The 15,650-nt window shown below is 42.9% G+C and overlaps 1 protein-coding gene across 4 annotated transcripts in view; it reads right to left on the reverse strand.

The window, feature by feature from the left end:
• The window catches only part of RSRC1 (arginine and serine rich coiled-coil 1), a 108,064-nt gene that overhangs the window by 44,350 nt on the left and 48,064 nt on the right, over positions 1-15,650 (reverse strand). For all 4 annotated transcript variants that reach the window (XM_027685711.1, XM_027685707.1, XM_027685709.1 and 1 more), the window contains 2 exons: positions 12,201-12,237; positions 184-235 (listed from right to left, as the gene is read on the reverse strand). In XM_027685711.1, coding sequence (XP_027541512.1) covers positions 184-235; positions 12,201-12,237 — 89 coding nt within the window. The remainder of the gene's footprint in view (positions 1-183; positions 236-12,200; positions 12,238-15,650) is intronic.

Genomic DNA, 15,650 nt, shown 5'->3' on the forward strand with positions numbered 1-15,650 from the left:
TTATTTTTATTTCCTTTAAGAGATTTACCAAATGCCAGTGACAATGAAAACCAGATTCACCTTAACATGGAATTTAAGTGAGTTACAGAGAATGGGACTCAACATTTGCCAAAAACTGAATAAAACTTGTTATCTGATATTACAAAAATCAAATGTATTTTTGAAGAATATCATTTTACTCACCAGCTGCCTCCAGAACCAGCTGTAGCCTGGCCTTGGCCTGTTCAGCAGGAGTCTGAAAGAGAGGATTTACCAACCTTAGAAGTGTTTGGACATTTGAGACTCAAGGTCCGGCACCAACAGGGAGCTCCTGCTTCCACCAGCCAAGAACCTTCCGGCTGAAACCACAAACTGAGACAGGAATTATCAAGGGAATCTTCAGAACTGACAGGAAATATTGTCCCCGTTGTGCTGTGGCACCAGGACTAGGTTGGAACCCACACCCACCAAACCCTCCCTGCTCCTGGGGACAAACCCACAAAACCAGGGGCTCACAAACACACCCCAAAGCTGCCCTTAACATGATCAATATGGCCAGTTTTGCACACTCCTCCCGTGCTCCCTTTGGATGTTTTCCTCTCCTTTAAGGTATTCCTTGGCATCTGCCGGGCTGAGGGAACACATTGTTGGCCCTGTCCCCACTATGCAAATGCTCCCCAGTGATGTTGCACTGTGTCCAATGTGCTTGCCACCCCTCTAAATTTGAAGCCACTCCAACGTTGCCACAGTTAAATTCATACACAAACCCCATTTGTCACGGAGTTCAGAAGTTGATTATTTTTCTGGAAGCGTCGGGGAAAGTTTGGGAGGTTTCTGCTCTGCACTGAAAACAAAGGGATGGAAATTTTTAGTGCTTAGAGAACTCTTCCAGGCAGACATTGCCACTGGAACATTTTTTTTCTGATAACCAGTTGGAGTCTGCACCCTCCCAGTTTCACCCCATTTCCCATACAAGTGTTAATCCAGGGAAAAAAAGCTGAGAGAGTTGGGATAGTCCAGCCTGGAGAAGAGAAGCTTTGGGGTGACATAATTGTGGCCTTCCAGGACCTGAAGGAGCTACAAGAAAGATGGAGAGAGACAATTTACAAGGGCTGGAGTGACAGGACAAGGTGGAATGGCTTCCCACTGCCAGAGGGCAGGGATAGATAGGATAAAACAGGAGCTCCACCAATCCCTGATCCCCCTCTTCCCACTCTTTTTCCTACTCCTCCCATGGAGGTATGAGTGTGTCTTGCTGGTATAAGGTAGGACAGACTAAAATCCTTCTTTTACTGAGCAATATCCCACTGGGAACTGCCCGGGCAGCTGCTTTGGAGGCGCCTTCCCCTCTGCCCTCACCCCAAGTGCTAATTGCTTCACGGACACGGCTTTACCCGCAGGAGAACTCCACACAGATGCCTTTATTAGCAATCAATGTGCCCTAAACAACAAGCACACGAAGGATTCTTAAATAAAGGTGACTAAGTTGGCCCCAGAAAGCGTTTTTCCAACCGGTGCATGAGGCCAATACTCAGAGAAAGGAGGACAAAGACCAAAAAATCACCACCAGACCCTCAAAGGAGCTGGCAGCAATTGTGAGGACGACCAGCAACGTGTGATAATAACCAGCTCCTGGAGGTTACTATTGATTTAGGAGACCATTAAGTGACAAATTCAGAAAGGCCCTCAGGAAACCTAAAAATGATTGGTGGAGGAAACATTATCAGGGTGACGGCGAGCGCCGGGCGAAAAACGAACCCTCGTATTTTCCTCGCGGTCTCAAGCACGACACAGAAGGTAAAGAATTCAAACAGAGCAAAAAAAAAAAATAACAGAACTGAGCATTTCAGGTGGCAGCTGGTGAAGGTGCCCACCAACTGTGGAATTCCCTAAAATTCCTCCCCCAGCACATCCTAAAACGACCTGAGGCGTCTCAAGCATCTCCAGTGACTGATTTTCCCCACGTCCAAAAGTCTCTGGTGACACGCTGGAGTCACACCTCAAACTCCTGGTGTTCACAGGACACCCCAAACCACAGATATCCACTGATTAATAGCTGCTATTAATATCTCAAGCCAAAATTTGATTGGATGCACTCAATTTTTAATGCCAGTTGTTTTAGGAAGATGTTACACATCCTTCTAACTTGTATTTCTTTGCAGTTCATCTACTGAATCCTATCACTACTGCTTTGATAATTTTTGTATTTTTAATAAAATTATGCCAAAACCAGTGTCTCATAACTTTAAATTTGGTGCTTTTTGTGTAACCCCCCCCACAAGTTGCTGTGTGTGATGGGCAGCTCCAGACATGCCGTGAGTGTCATGGTTGGCTTCCAAAATATTACATTTCAAGGGGATTCAGCTTTTAAATTTACTAATTTACTAATTAATATCTTTGAACAAACCCTTTAATTCAGCTACAGATTTTTATTTGTTAAATTATTCCTGCTCCTTGGGATGAATCACAAACCTTTTTGACCAAGAGAGGTGAAAAACTGAGAAAAAAACTTGAGAAATGTGAAGTTTATGAAGAGAGTCCAAGTTTCTGTTGGAGCCAAGGACTGGGAATATTGCTGAGCAGAGCACGTGGCTCTTGGCATCCCTGGAAAACTGTATTATCCCAAGATTCCAGCAGTTCATGGCCTGCAGTATTCTGAGGGGCAATGCTCCCTTCCCAAATTTTGCTGATTATGGAATTTCATACAGAATATGTCTAAAATGTGCCAAAACTGCACATGTTCAGTTCCTTCTGTTCATCATTAACGACACTGGGTGGGCACAATTTATCTACAGGACTTCTGTCTTAAAACATCTCCATAAAAACATAAATTAATTGTGATTGTGATCAATTTTTGTGGGGTTTTTTTACACGAATCTTTTTTCTTTGCATTTGATAAAGACAAACCCAACAGTCCTTGGGCCCTCAAGAGGAAAATTCCAGTCTAAAAGCAAAATCTGAACAATACCCCAAGGACTCAGTGAATAAGCACTAATTAGGTACCTCCAGATATGATCTCACAAATCCATCCTCCCTCTTTAACTCCAGCCTTGTCACTCTTTTCCTGAGGACATTTATCCAACCTTTCCCAACACCTGATGAGCTCAAAAAAAAAGGTTAAGGAAAAGGGTAATGAACAAAAAGAACAAACAAAAGACACATTTCCCAGTTGTCTGAGGAGGTGGCTGCCCAAGACTCCTGGGAATTCTTCCAAAGGGGGTCAGAAACCAAAAGCAAATATTCTTTGGAATGAATTCCAGAGAAAAGAAGGGTTGGCAAGGTTGAGAATATAAGAGAAATTCCCAAGTGGAGTGAAGGAGAGGAGAGGTTTCCCCCGTGGAATGAGGTGTCAGAGAGGTTGGGATCAGTTGGGATGAAGAGGATTGTTCCAGAGGGATAAAGCCCTGTCATTAAATGGCTGGAATTCCTATGGAGAAAGGAGCAAAAGGAAACCAAACCACATTAATTGACTGACTGAGTGGGGTCTCCACTGGTAAAACAGCCCCATCTCCCAAATCTGTCCAATCCCTCAAACACAGGGATACAGGGCTTGGAAAGACAAGCTGATGTTTTCCTGGAAGTACCAAAAGGTTTGAATTCAAGTCCTGTGTAAGACCAGAAAAATCAGGAATCAGGGCCCAAAATCCCCAAAATCCACTTCTGCCAGGAATCAGAAACTGCTGCCTGTTCATGTTACACTGGAATGGTTTTACAGCTGCACTGGGGATCTGGGAATGACACTGAATGATGGCAGCCCATCCAGTTGATTTTCCCAATTTACAGGGAAAGCCAGTATTTGGGATACAGGACACTGACAGGCTTAACTAGACAGAGTGATAACCCAGAGAGTGGGATACAGGGAATGCTGATAAACACAGGGAATGCCATGGGGAGACTCTTCCTATGTCACCACATTCCCAAAAAACAAGCAATTCAGGGAAAACCCAGCTGGGCCTCATCAGGAGCAGCCAAAAGGCCACCTCGGGGTGTCAGTGCTGGGAACAGTCAGGGAAGGAATGACAACAATTAAACAAAGGGGACAAAGATCCATAATTCCATTGCAATCCATCCTGTAAGTCAGGGTCTGCCTTCCCCTGGAATATTGTACATCCCACTGCCAGCAAAGGTGGCTCAACAGGGAAAGGGCAACAAAGCAGCTTTTAAACAGAGTTTGATCAAATTATGGAGGTTTCTTTAGCAGAGGAATGTTGGATTCCTTTCCCGTCACTTATTCCTCATCAGGTGATTAAAAAAAATAATTACCAAAGACACTGAAAATAAAGAACTTATTTGCCTGAGAGGACACTTCACAGGAGCATAAAATACTAAAATAAAAATAAAGACAACAGAGATTGAGAGCTTGTAATCAGCATCTTTTCCTTACACAAGCCTTTGAGGTGGCAAATTCCAAACTGTCAGAGGACCATTTTTCACATTAAACACATCAAAATAAAATCCCAGGGAAGAATTCATAAGATGAATTAATAACACAGGAATATAATAAGCACATCTGGCACTATTTGAATTAAACCTCCACGTTTTCAGCCATAAATCAGCTGAAAAGATTGGATGGTAAAATGATATTTATGTCTGAGTCGGAGTTTTTCCTCTGATCCAATTAATCAGCAGCAACTCTCAGGTACAGGACCAGTGTCCTGACTGGATACAGATCCACCTGTTCCCAAAAAAAAAAATCAACGTTGCTTCCCAGAGAGACGAGGTTTGATTGTTCCACACAAGGTGGGGGGGAAAAAAAAAAAAATCACATCTGATCGAGACTAAAACCAAACCAACCTTTGAGGAATAAGCAACAATGGATTACTGGAACAAAATCAAAGGCTGTGGCAAAAAAACTCCCAGCCACGGAGTGATTTTCGGGATCCAAATCAGTTTTTGCAGCAAGTGCTCCTTTAAAAGGACCAGAAAATGTAATGTATTAATTTCAGTGAAAATTATTGAGGGAAAGCAAGGAAAAAGGGGCTTCCTACTGGGAGTGGATACAGAAAACCGGATTAAGCAGTCGGCAGAAATAGAGAGCTGTAAATAAGGTTTAAAAATAAATTAATCCGGGTCTTTTAAAAAAGGAAAAATTACTGGAAATGTTCAACTTACACGGCCATAAACTCTGCGTGAGTTCTTTAATAAGGGAGGGAATAGAGATAATATTGGATCCAGACACACACTGAAGGCTGAAAAATTACCCCCCATCTATTTATTCACTTGCAGCCTGGAATATCATCTGTTAGACTGACATTTGCATGGAAATAGAGGAACAATCCCCCAAAAGTCCAATGTGCTGATAAAGAGTTGATAAAACAGAGATTTTTGCATCCCCATCATCTGGTCATTACTCTAAAAATTCCTACAGTTCTTCCTTTACCCTTTGAGAATTGTTCAGTTTATTAATTTCTGAGCTGAATTTGAACTGAGCCCGAGCATTACAGGGTGAGTGGAACTCAAAATTAAAGGTAGCAACGATCCCCACTGCTTAAAAAATAACAAGGTGATTAATATTTAGCTTCTAAATGTGGATTTTCATTTCTGTTTTATAATTTTATGTTTCTGCTACAGCATATTACAATTAAGCTGCACATTTATATAAAAATAGCACCAGGTAAACCCAGGTTTTGATCAAAATGTTTAATTAACACATTATAAACTGTTCTGCAAATAGTTGGACTGGCTGGAAATGCAGGAGCACAACCAACAGGTACCAGGGATTAATTAGGAAGAGGAGGAGTTTTGCCTTGAATTACTGGTTTATTTTCTCCCACCACCTTCTCTAAACACATTCAAATTTTTCGGAAAAAGGGGAATCACGTTCCCTTTGGAATATTTGGATTGAAATGCAGTCATTGAAAAATAGTTGAAAAAAAAAAAACATTTTGAAAATGAAAAGCACTTCCACCATCACCAGGATCTTGTGATCTCTAAATCAGCACTCAGTTTAAAAATAATCTGATATCCTACCCCAGATCAGGCCTAATTACACAGGCATTAATCTGAGCTTAATCAAGATCATACACTATGAATAAAACAGTGCATTTTCTCTCTGCTCTAAGATTCAATGATCAACTCCTCTCCCCTCCTGACTGTTTTAACTTTTAAAAGAATTACTTGGGGTTCCTGCTTTTGGCTGCTTCTTTTGACAAATAAACACAACATAAAATGTGGAGGGGGAAACGTAATTATTCTGAGGAGAACCTGCATGAAATCAGGGCGAAGAGATTCGTATTTTAGATACAGACCACAGGGAGTTGGGTGAATTTATGCTTCTCTCCAGTGTTGTGCTGTTCTGCACCCAAGATATGCAATAAAACACAATCAGCACATCAAAGACCTTCACGTAAAATCCCCAAAAGAAGAGGAGAAAGAACCCCCTAAAAAGCTGAATTTGACGGTGGCCTCGGTAATTAGATTAATAACTAATTCCACTTATGCCAAAGTGTTTGTTTGCTGGAGAAAACCCTCCCAGGAAATGCATTTAAACTTGGGGCTGGTGAAGCAGCCACTGCCCTCCATAAAGTTCCTTTATATATTTTTTCCACAATATGCACAAAACCAGAATATGAAATCAGAAACATTTTACACATTCTCATACTTCAGAGAGCACTAACAGCATTTTACTAGTCGAAAGCACTTTATCTTCATGTCTCTATAAGGCAGAGTTGGTGCATAATAATGTAATTTATATTGCCTAAATGTTATTTTGGGAGCATTGCATCATTTCTCAAACTTCATGACCTTTACAATTTTCGAAACTTTTATTTCCCTCATTATTCTGAACAGATTTCATTACATATTTTGAATGTAAACAACCCTGAATAATGATGGCCCCATTACGGATGTACAGCGCTGACAATCGGGCGCGGGGCCGAGATGGAAACCCAGTGCATTAATTTCCCTCTCATCTCCCGCAACTGCGCTCCCATAAAAAGTTTTATACTCAACTCACATAAATCATGGGCAAGAAAAATGAGAAAATCTGGTGGCTAACTCATCTTCCAGCATTCTGCGAAAATGAAATTCACTGAAATACCTATCAAAACTGCAATCATCAAGAGATAATGTCTGCTTAGGTCTATCTGCACTTTCCGATTTAATTTCCTCCGTGCCCTTGACATCCACAGATACCATTAAGATTAAGCGCCGAGAGTAACTGAGCAGTTCCCCCTTTTTGATATATGGGACCCAGGCACTAAATGGAATATCATCATTTGAAAATTAATGCAATATTTCTTTTGTTAGTTTTTTTTTTTTTTCCTTTTCCCCCCGAGTGAGGGAGAGGGAGAGCGAGCGGGACGCGGAGCCGCCGGTTCTCCCCGGCGGTAATTTCCCCGCGCAATTACGGGAGCTGTGGGGTCACCCCAATCACCGCGGTGCTTAACGAGCGCCCGCATCCAACCCCACCTCGCAGGCTGGGCCGTGGAATCTGATGGGATCATTAGGGTAATAAGCATGGAAATCTGTTGGCAGATTAACCTCTGATTCCACGCTGCTTCCATCTAACGGGGCGCCGCGCGAACCTCGGTGGTTTTTCATCGGCCCCCATCGGATCGCGGCGCCCGCACGGGGCCGGGGCTTGGTGGGGATGCCAAGAGAAGTGACACCCGGGATATCTCCCAAAGTTATCAACTCCCTCCCATCAGCCCCATCATCCAATGCCACGTCGACACTCCGGCCCTGCCCCGTCAAATCTACGGGAGTCAAATTCCTGGAGTAAATATGAAAGGGACGACAAAGCAAAATTAAAAAAAAACAAACCAGGTGGATGAAAGGTCAGCAGTCCCCAAACCTGGTGGAGGCACATTATTAAACGAGGATGATCAAAGTTTACTTTTTAAATAAAGACACAAAGACATTAAAGCCTCCGGCGCTGTTTTATGTGGAGTCGCTCTGGTTTCAGAGACGGCTGCTAATGCAAAGTGACAGGGCAAAACTGGGTTCTTTTGCAAAGTTTAGGCCAAATTTGTCGCTGTTGCAACAACAAACTATTTCAACCCTTTGAATATTCCCCCATTAACATATTCTGTCTATGATAGTTGGATACCACAGTTGTTTGATGAATATCTGGAGCTAAAAAGCACAAAACCCTCAGAACAAATAAAAGTGGTGTGTGCACATTAATTTAATACATATTCAGGACAGTGGGTTCTCCACAAATCCTTCGGATCTCCAGAGCCCCTCTGGAGGAGGAGCCCGTATTTCATCCCCGTAGGCAAATGGAGCCAAGCAGAATGGCTTTTTCCATGGATATTCATAAGCCATTGATCTTCTGCTGCGTGATTGCCTAATATGAACCCCATCCAAAGCTTCTGAAGGAGCTGGAAAGGTTTCCAACAGACTGCTGAGAGGAGGGACAGTGTTTAAACACCAACCCTGGCTGAGGGGCCGCTGCCGAGGTCGGGGACACCACGGGGACTCTCTCAGTGGGGACACAGCCAGCCCTGGCACTGCTCCTCAAAAAGCACCTCCCAGGCTGCTGCCATCCCTGATTTTGGGAAGCGAGGGCTGGAGACTTGGTGGCACTTCAGGCTGCCCAAGGGGAAGACCCCGGGCATGTCCTGGACACGGAAATCACCTTGACCTCCACCCCCTGCCCTCAATCTCTTCCTCTCAGACCGGGACAACATTTTCAACTGGAAATCTCAGTGCTCAGCACAACTATGACCTGCCAGGAGAACTCATTTTAGGGATTTACACTGGGAAGAATCCTTCGAGAGTTACATTTATCAACCTCAAAGTGAAACTATCCCCTATAATTAATAAGGGATGAAAATCAGAGGGTTGAAGATTCAGGTTTAAAATTCACCTGAACAAGCAGCAGTGACTGAAGAGTTCATATAAGCAAAGCATCTCACGTGTAAAAGGCCTTAACTCTGGGCACATGTAAGAAATGAGATGTGGATGACCGGAATGAGGAAGGAAATAAATGATCAGCATTTTTTATGGCACCACAAGCTACAGACCATGATCTCCAACGGTTCTGACACCACCAGCACATCCCAGCACCATTTCCCTTCCTCTAGCCTCATACAGAAAAGGATTTCACTTGTACATTTTACTTTCAGGATAATTTCCCATTCTTAGAGACTTCCTGCACAACTCCTTCCTGAAGCAGCTCCAGGATAAAGATTCTGGTCCCATCACAGGGATATCAAGGCCAGGTTGGACAGGGCTTGGAACAACTTGGTCTATGGAAGGTGTCCCTGTCCATGGCACTGGATGAGCTTTAAGGTCCCTTCCAACCCCAAGCAGTCTGGGATTTGGGATGTTTTGATCCCATTGCCCAAATGAGAAGAAAAGCAGGTTATGAAGTTCAGACAATCCATTCATATCCACCCACATCCACTCTGCCCATGTGGCTCTTCCTGTGCCAGAGGGGGAGACTTCACAGAATACCCTGTTTTCTAATGGAGAAAACCCAAATTCCATGTTAAACTGCCATAATTGTACCCCAGCACCACATTCCTGTTCTTCTCTAAGGCTTCCTTCTCTTCTGGACTAGAGGTGCCTCCACAGGGATCTCACCCAGGAGGGGAACTTGGTCAGAAACCAAAGGGCGTGAAAATTGTAATTCCCAGGAACACCACAGTGGTTTTCCTTAGGGAATTTTTTTCAGGTTTAGTGATTGGGATATGCGAGAAAGAATGTCTTTCATTTTAAAAAAAATACATAGTGAAATAGTTTGTTTTCAAATAATACACTTTCAACAGGGAAAATCCCAACCCTCCCTTCACCCTGACTCTGCTACAGCAAGAGACAATTCCAGCCTGCAGAATATAATTGACCAGCATGGAATTTTGCCAGCATAGCAAGACAAACATAATTATTCCTATTAAGAGCGTTAATTAATTGTTTGTGAGCACAAATAATTGGCTGCTTGGTTTTACAGCTCATTAGAAAGCCAACAACTCTCTCAGACATCCCTGTCCAGGGGCCGGTCAGGGACCACCAAGCTGTGACCACCAGAAACTGAGACAGTGACAATCAGGGAGAGGTGACACTGACATCAAACTCCAAGAAAAAAAATAGTGAAAGCTGGTAAATAAATATTAACAACAAAGAAGTAACATTTATGTTACTTAAATAAATACTAAAATTAACAATAAAGAAGTAACGTTAAATGTGAACACTTAATAAAGGAGTGGCTTGTTTCGTTTGGGGGTTTTGGTTCTTTGGGGTTTGTGGGGTTTTTTTCTGGTTGCTCCAATGAAAGAAGACATTGGAAGGAGTCCAGAGGAGGCCACAGAGATGCTCCCAAGGCTGGAGCCCCTCTGCTCTGGAGCCAGGTTGGGAGAGCTGGGAATGTTCACCTGGAGGAGAGAAGGCTCCAGGGAGAGCTGAGAGCCCCTTGCAGGGCCTGAAGGGGCTCCAGGAGAGCTGGAGAGGGACTGGGGACAAGGGATGGAGGGACAGGACACAGGGAATGGCTTTAAGCTGAAGGAGGGGAGATACAGGTGGAATACTGGGAAGGAATTCCTGGCTGGGAGGGTGGGGAGGCCCTGGCACAGGTTGCCCAGAGAAGCTGTGGCTGCCCCTGGATCCCTGGAATTGTCCAAGGCCAGATTGGAGCAACCAGGGCTATGGGAAGGTGTCTCTGCCCATGGCAGGGGTGGCACTGGGTGATCTTTAAGGTCCCTTAAATTAAACTTAATGCAGACACAATTTTAGTCAAACACAGAGGGAGTCACCCCGTGAAGCAGCTCAGGTACCACCACTCTGCAGAGGAGATTTCCAGCACACTTTGCCCCAATCCCTGGGAAACCCTGCACACCAGTGACCTCTATTCCTGATCCCCCCCTCCCCAGGCCACTCCAAACCCCCAGAGCCTCTTCCTTCCCACCTCCAGGTGTGAGGTGCTGTCATAAATCAGCCCTGCAGCTCAGGCTGTCACAGAAATCCCAGCCGAGAACAAGTCCCAGCCATGGTCGTCTGTCAAGGCACAGAATTCCTGAGAAAAATCCCGGGAACCCATCGGATCACAGCTCCCTGACACCAGCAGAGCAATGAAACACCTCCAAAACATATTTAAGAGATTCAAGTTGCATGTGAAATACCCCTGGAAGCAGCAAACAAGATGAATTTTCCAACTGCTCTAAAAACCTGGCTCTTTGTTCCATTTGCAGATTCCAACTCCAGCAGCAGGAGAACATTTCATGGGCCACCATTGCAGAGGGGAACTGCTGACAACTGTGCCAGGAGATCCATCCTTCGCATGCCATGGCACTGCAGGGAGATATTGGTACCCAGGCTCCCACAAACCATATTTCCCAGAGTGATTCCCAAAATGGGAAGCAACAAGAGATTTTTTTTCCCCAATGCTCGTGTGCCAGAGGCATCGAGGTTTGATTTTCGTGGCAGGATGGGACAGTATGGATTGTTTAGACATCCCATGATAAAAATCAAACAGCAATTTAAACACTCCTCACGATGGACTGAGCCAGACGTGTCGTTAATAGTGAATATTTTAATTTAATGGGATTTAAGAACCTGTTTAGATGAACTATTTAATGTTCCAGGGATTGCTGGTACAACCATCCGAGGCTCAACCAGCTTCTGACTTGTGACAATATTGTATTTCCTCCAGTTTTGATCAACTGATGGGTTTTTAATGCTAAGTCTGGCTTGCCACCACTTGGTTTAATATGTTTACTTAACCCAAAAATATTTTGCACCTCAATTATTATTTTCTGCCGCGGCACTGAATGGAATTTAAGCCGATCCATTATTCATAAAGCAAAGACAAGAGAAAACACAAAGCTGTGCACTTCTTTCAAAGCCTCCAAATGACTAAAACACACCATATTTATGCATGGAATATTTGATTGTGTCTCTGGCTCTCTCTCTCTCTCTCTCTCTCCTTTTTTTTTTTTATTTTTTTTTTTAATCACAAGTTTGTTGTTTTCAGATCAGGATATGCCAAAAATCCAACACCAAACAAGTTTTGTTTATAATGAAGGCAATCATCAATCCGAGGATTGTAGGCCCGTTTATTTCATCTCGACATCAAAAAAAAAGTAATTTAAAAAAAATTAAAATTCCCTTGAAATGGGGAGATAAATGGAAATGTGAGTGCCTTCACATAATAACAGTAGGCTGACCCTCTGGGAAATGGTTGACTTTCTCAATTCAAGGTATTCAAAGCTCATTCAAAAGTGTTCATTTGGAATGCAGATATCAAAGATGATGCAAATGTTCAAGAGAAAATTAAAACTTACCAGATGTTCTAATCCAGCTTTGATGTTTCCAGAGTCCCTGTAACAGAAGAACAAAAGTTCTAAATAGTTGCTAAACCCTTGTCTGCAACGATTTATGTTTAACTGGGAAATGGCAAAGCCGTGTAATTACTTGAGTATATAAAATTTTTACTTTTAATAAATATATTTACTTGTAATACCAAAAAATATTGATTATCTTAATTATTTAAACCCTCAAACATTACCTGCCTTTAAATTGCTACAAACTGCAGCAGGACAAGCATTTAAAATGAACATTTTTAATGCAATTATCCCACTGTTTCTACTGGAAATAATCCACCAGGACAGGGCACGGGGCTATTTATCAAATCCACATTTGGTGGCTCCTGGTCCTGCTTTGCCACTGCTTGAATAATAAAATTCTGTGCCCATTTACAAGGTGATGGAGTGAATGAATTGTATATTAGCTCTGGGGTCGTGGCAGCCACGCTGCAACTTTGCATTTGATTCCTGACAGCTGGAAAAAATCCAAATGTACAGGTAGAAAATGAGCAGGAACGTTGCATAAAGGCAGCTGCAAAAAAAAAGAATGGACCCAACTATCAAAGGAAAAACACTGAAAAGCAAGAATTCAGAGGGAAAATTAATCCTTAACACAGCCTGCTATAAAAAAAAAAAAAAGATGTAAACAAATTCAAAGTCTCCAAATCTCAAACCACTGAACAAGGGCTGGTTTCCATTTCCACTGACTCCAGGTTCTACCCACTTCCAAAACCATCCCCTCCTGGGGAAGGGGGTTGTTCCCGTGGCAAACAAGGAGAAACCACCCACGAGGATTTCAGGGAACCAGTTACTGAACTATTTAGTGCAGGAGGAATTTAGAATATCAATTTTTCCAGTAATTTTTCAACTCTGTCAAAGCAGAGGAGCAAAAGCCCAGCTGGGTTCTCCCAAGACAGCAAAGGGTGCCAGCCCCAGGCTCTGCTCCCTTCAAAAGGTTGCGAGAGGCACAACGTGAATTTACACCCAAAAATGGCCAAATGGAGGATATTTTGAACAAGGCTACCTGCAATTACACATTTACCACCTTGCTGTGCTGTATTTTAGACTTTTTACAGCAAGGTTTTATTTATAATTCCATAGAGCTTTCCAAAAATGTGCTGGGCAGGGTTTTTTTTCCTGTTTAAAGGTCATTAATGAAGCGACAGAAAAAGATGCACTTCCCTTACACTGTCACTTCGAATGCTGAAAGAAGAATTTATTGATCTCAGCCATACAATATTTAAACAGAAATTGTCTCCCACATCTTCAGCCTGGAGGAGAGAAGGCTCCAGGGAGACCTTAGAGCACCTTCCAGAGCCTAAAGGGGCTCCAAGAGCGGGACTTTGGACAAGGGATGGAGGGACAAGACAAGGGAATGGATTTAAGATGAAGAAGGGAAGATTTGGATGGGATACTGGGGAGAAATTCCTCCCTGTGTGGGTGGTGAGGGGCTGGGATGGAATTCCCAGAGAAGCTGTGGCTGCCCCATCCCTGGAAGTGTCCAAGGTCAGGTTGGACGAGGTTTGGAGCAACCTGGGCTAGTGGAAGGTGTCCCTGCCCATGGCAGGGGTGGGACTGGATGGGCTTTAAGGTCCCTTCCAACCCAAACCATTCCAGGATTCTCTGATCTATTTTTCAGGAGCTAAAGGCCTTTAAGGGCTGCATTATTTGGGAGCAGGATGCAGGACGTGGCAGGAGGAGCTCCCAGGCCCATCCTGCACCATCCCCACCATCAATATTTGTGCAGCTCCCCCTGCCCTGTGCTGAGAACAGCCCTTCATTCAATTAGAGGGCTCAAAACTGATAAAAAAGGTCCTGAAGTGGAAAATGCGACGAGATTATTGGCAAATGAATAAAGATTTGTATCGAACCAACACACACAAGTACAGCAGGGTTTGGGGAGGGGGGTTCTTTTTTAATCATTCCCTGTCTCAAGTCTTGTGGGAACAGCGAGTTTCCCTTCCCCTCCTGCAGCACATCGATTTCTGAATTAGACTGCAATATTAAATAATTAATATACTTGCCATGATTGATGTTTTGCATTAGTTGAATATTAGGTTATCAATCAAAATCCACTTGGTTTAATGTAATAATATTGAAAAAGTGTCACTGGCTGTTCATCCAATTTGTAGTTGAGGCAGCACAGACAGGAATATTGGTGTAACACAAGGCCCTAACACAGGAAATGCACTGGTTGAACATCCATAAGGAAAACATTATCAAACTAACCAGGACAAGGCTGAGCTTGTCCTAAATAAACCTTGGGGCACCTGTCACTTTCAATGAAAACCCTTCCCAGCCCGAGGCTGCTGGGGATCAATGAGCCACCAGTGAAGCCAGGGCAGAACCTGATCTTTTAGTTAAGCTACAGATTATAATATATCAAACAATTCTATATACTGTACAATTGTATTGTTTCTATTATATTACACAAATAAGAGTCTCATCCATCCCCTATTCCAGATGTTCTCTCTGCATAACCAGACCTGTGGCTACAGCTCTGCCTCACCTTTAACATCTGCAGAAAATCTGAACCCCAAAATCACCACAAATGACAGCCAAGAGCAGCTTTATGCACATCCAATATTCCCAAACTCAGACAAAAGAACACCACAAAGTTTTAGTAATCTGAAATCACCATCAGTAATAATGTTTTACCCCATTTTACTGTTTACTCCACACACCAAAGTCCACATTTGCCTTTCACACCATTCCCAGTGCCCCACAGTTATTTTTTTTTGGTTCATTAGGAAAGTTTTATTTTATTCTGGAGTTTTCCTTTTTTTCCAATCAAAAAAGCTCTGGAATGGTGTTTCCCCACTACAGTCAAGATTTTTTGCTGTAAAATACCAGTTGATAAGCATTTAAAATCATACATTAAACCAGCAAACATAACACTCAGGTTAATCCAAATGTTTCAGGATTGCCAGGGGAAGAAATTCCAGCTCCATTTGAATCATGGTCATGAGGGACCTGTAACAACAAGCCAAGAATTCAATTAAGCAACTTTCACAGCAGGTGGAGTGGAACTGGATGATCTTTAAGGTCCCATCCAACCCAAACCATTCTGGGATTCCATAAGTTTAGCCAGGACTGGAATTACTTAAACCCATGGTAGGTAACTGAGGTGGTGTTAACTTGGAGGTTCTGCTGCCTTTGCCAGTAAACTAAACTAAAAATATTCACCAGCACTTGCTGGAAATCATGATTTTAGTCTGGAATATATTCATGTTCCTAAAAATAGTCCCCATATCAAAGCAACCATTAATCAGGGGAGCTGGAAAATGTGCAATGTCTTCAAAATATCCAAATTTAGGTATTATAAAATAGCCTAAGACATCACATAAAATTTACTTGTTAGCAAATTCAGAGCAGTTTCACCCAGGAACTGTAGATCTAATACATATTTTCTCTGCCATGGTTTTTGGG

This window comes from Neopelma chrysocephalum, unplaced genomic scaffold (genome assembly GCF_003984885.1).
Source record: "Neopelma chrysocephalum unplaced genomic scaffold, ASM398488v2 Primary Assembly neopelma1_69, whole genome shotgun sequence".
Classification (NCBI taxonomy): Eukaryota; Metazoa; Chordata; class Aves; order Passeriformes; family Pipridae; genus Neopelma; species Neopelma chrysocephalum.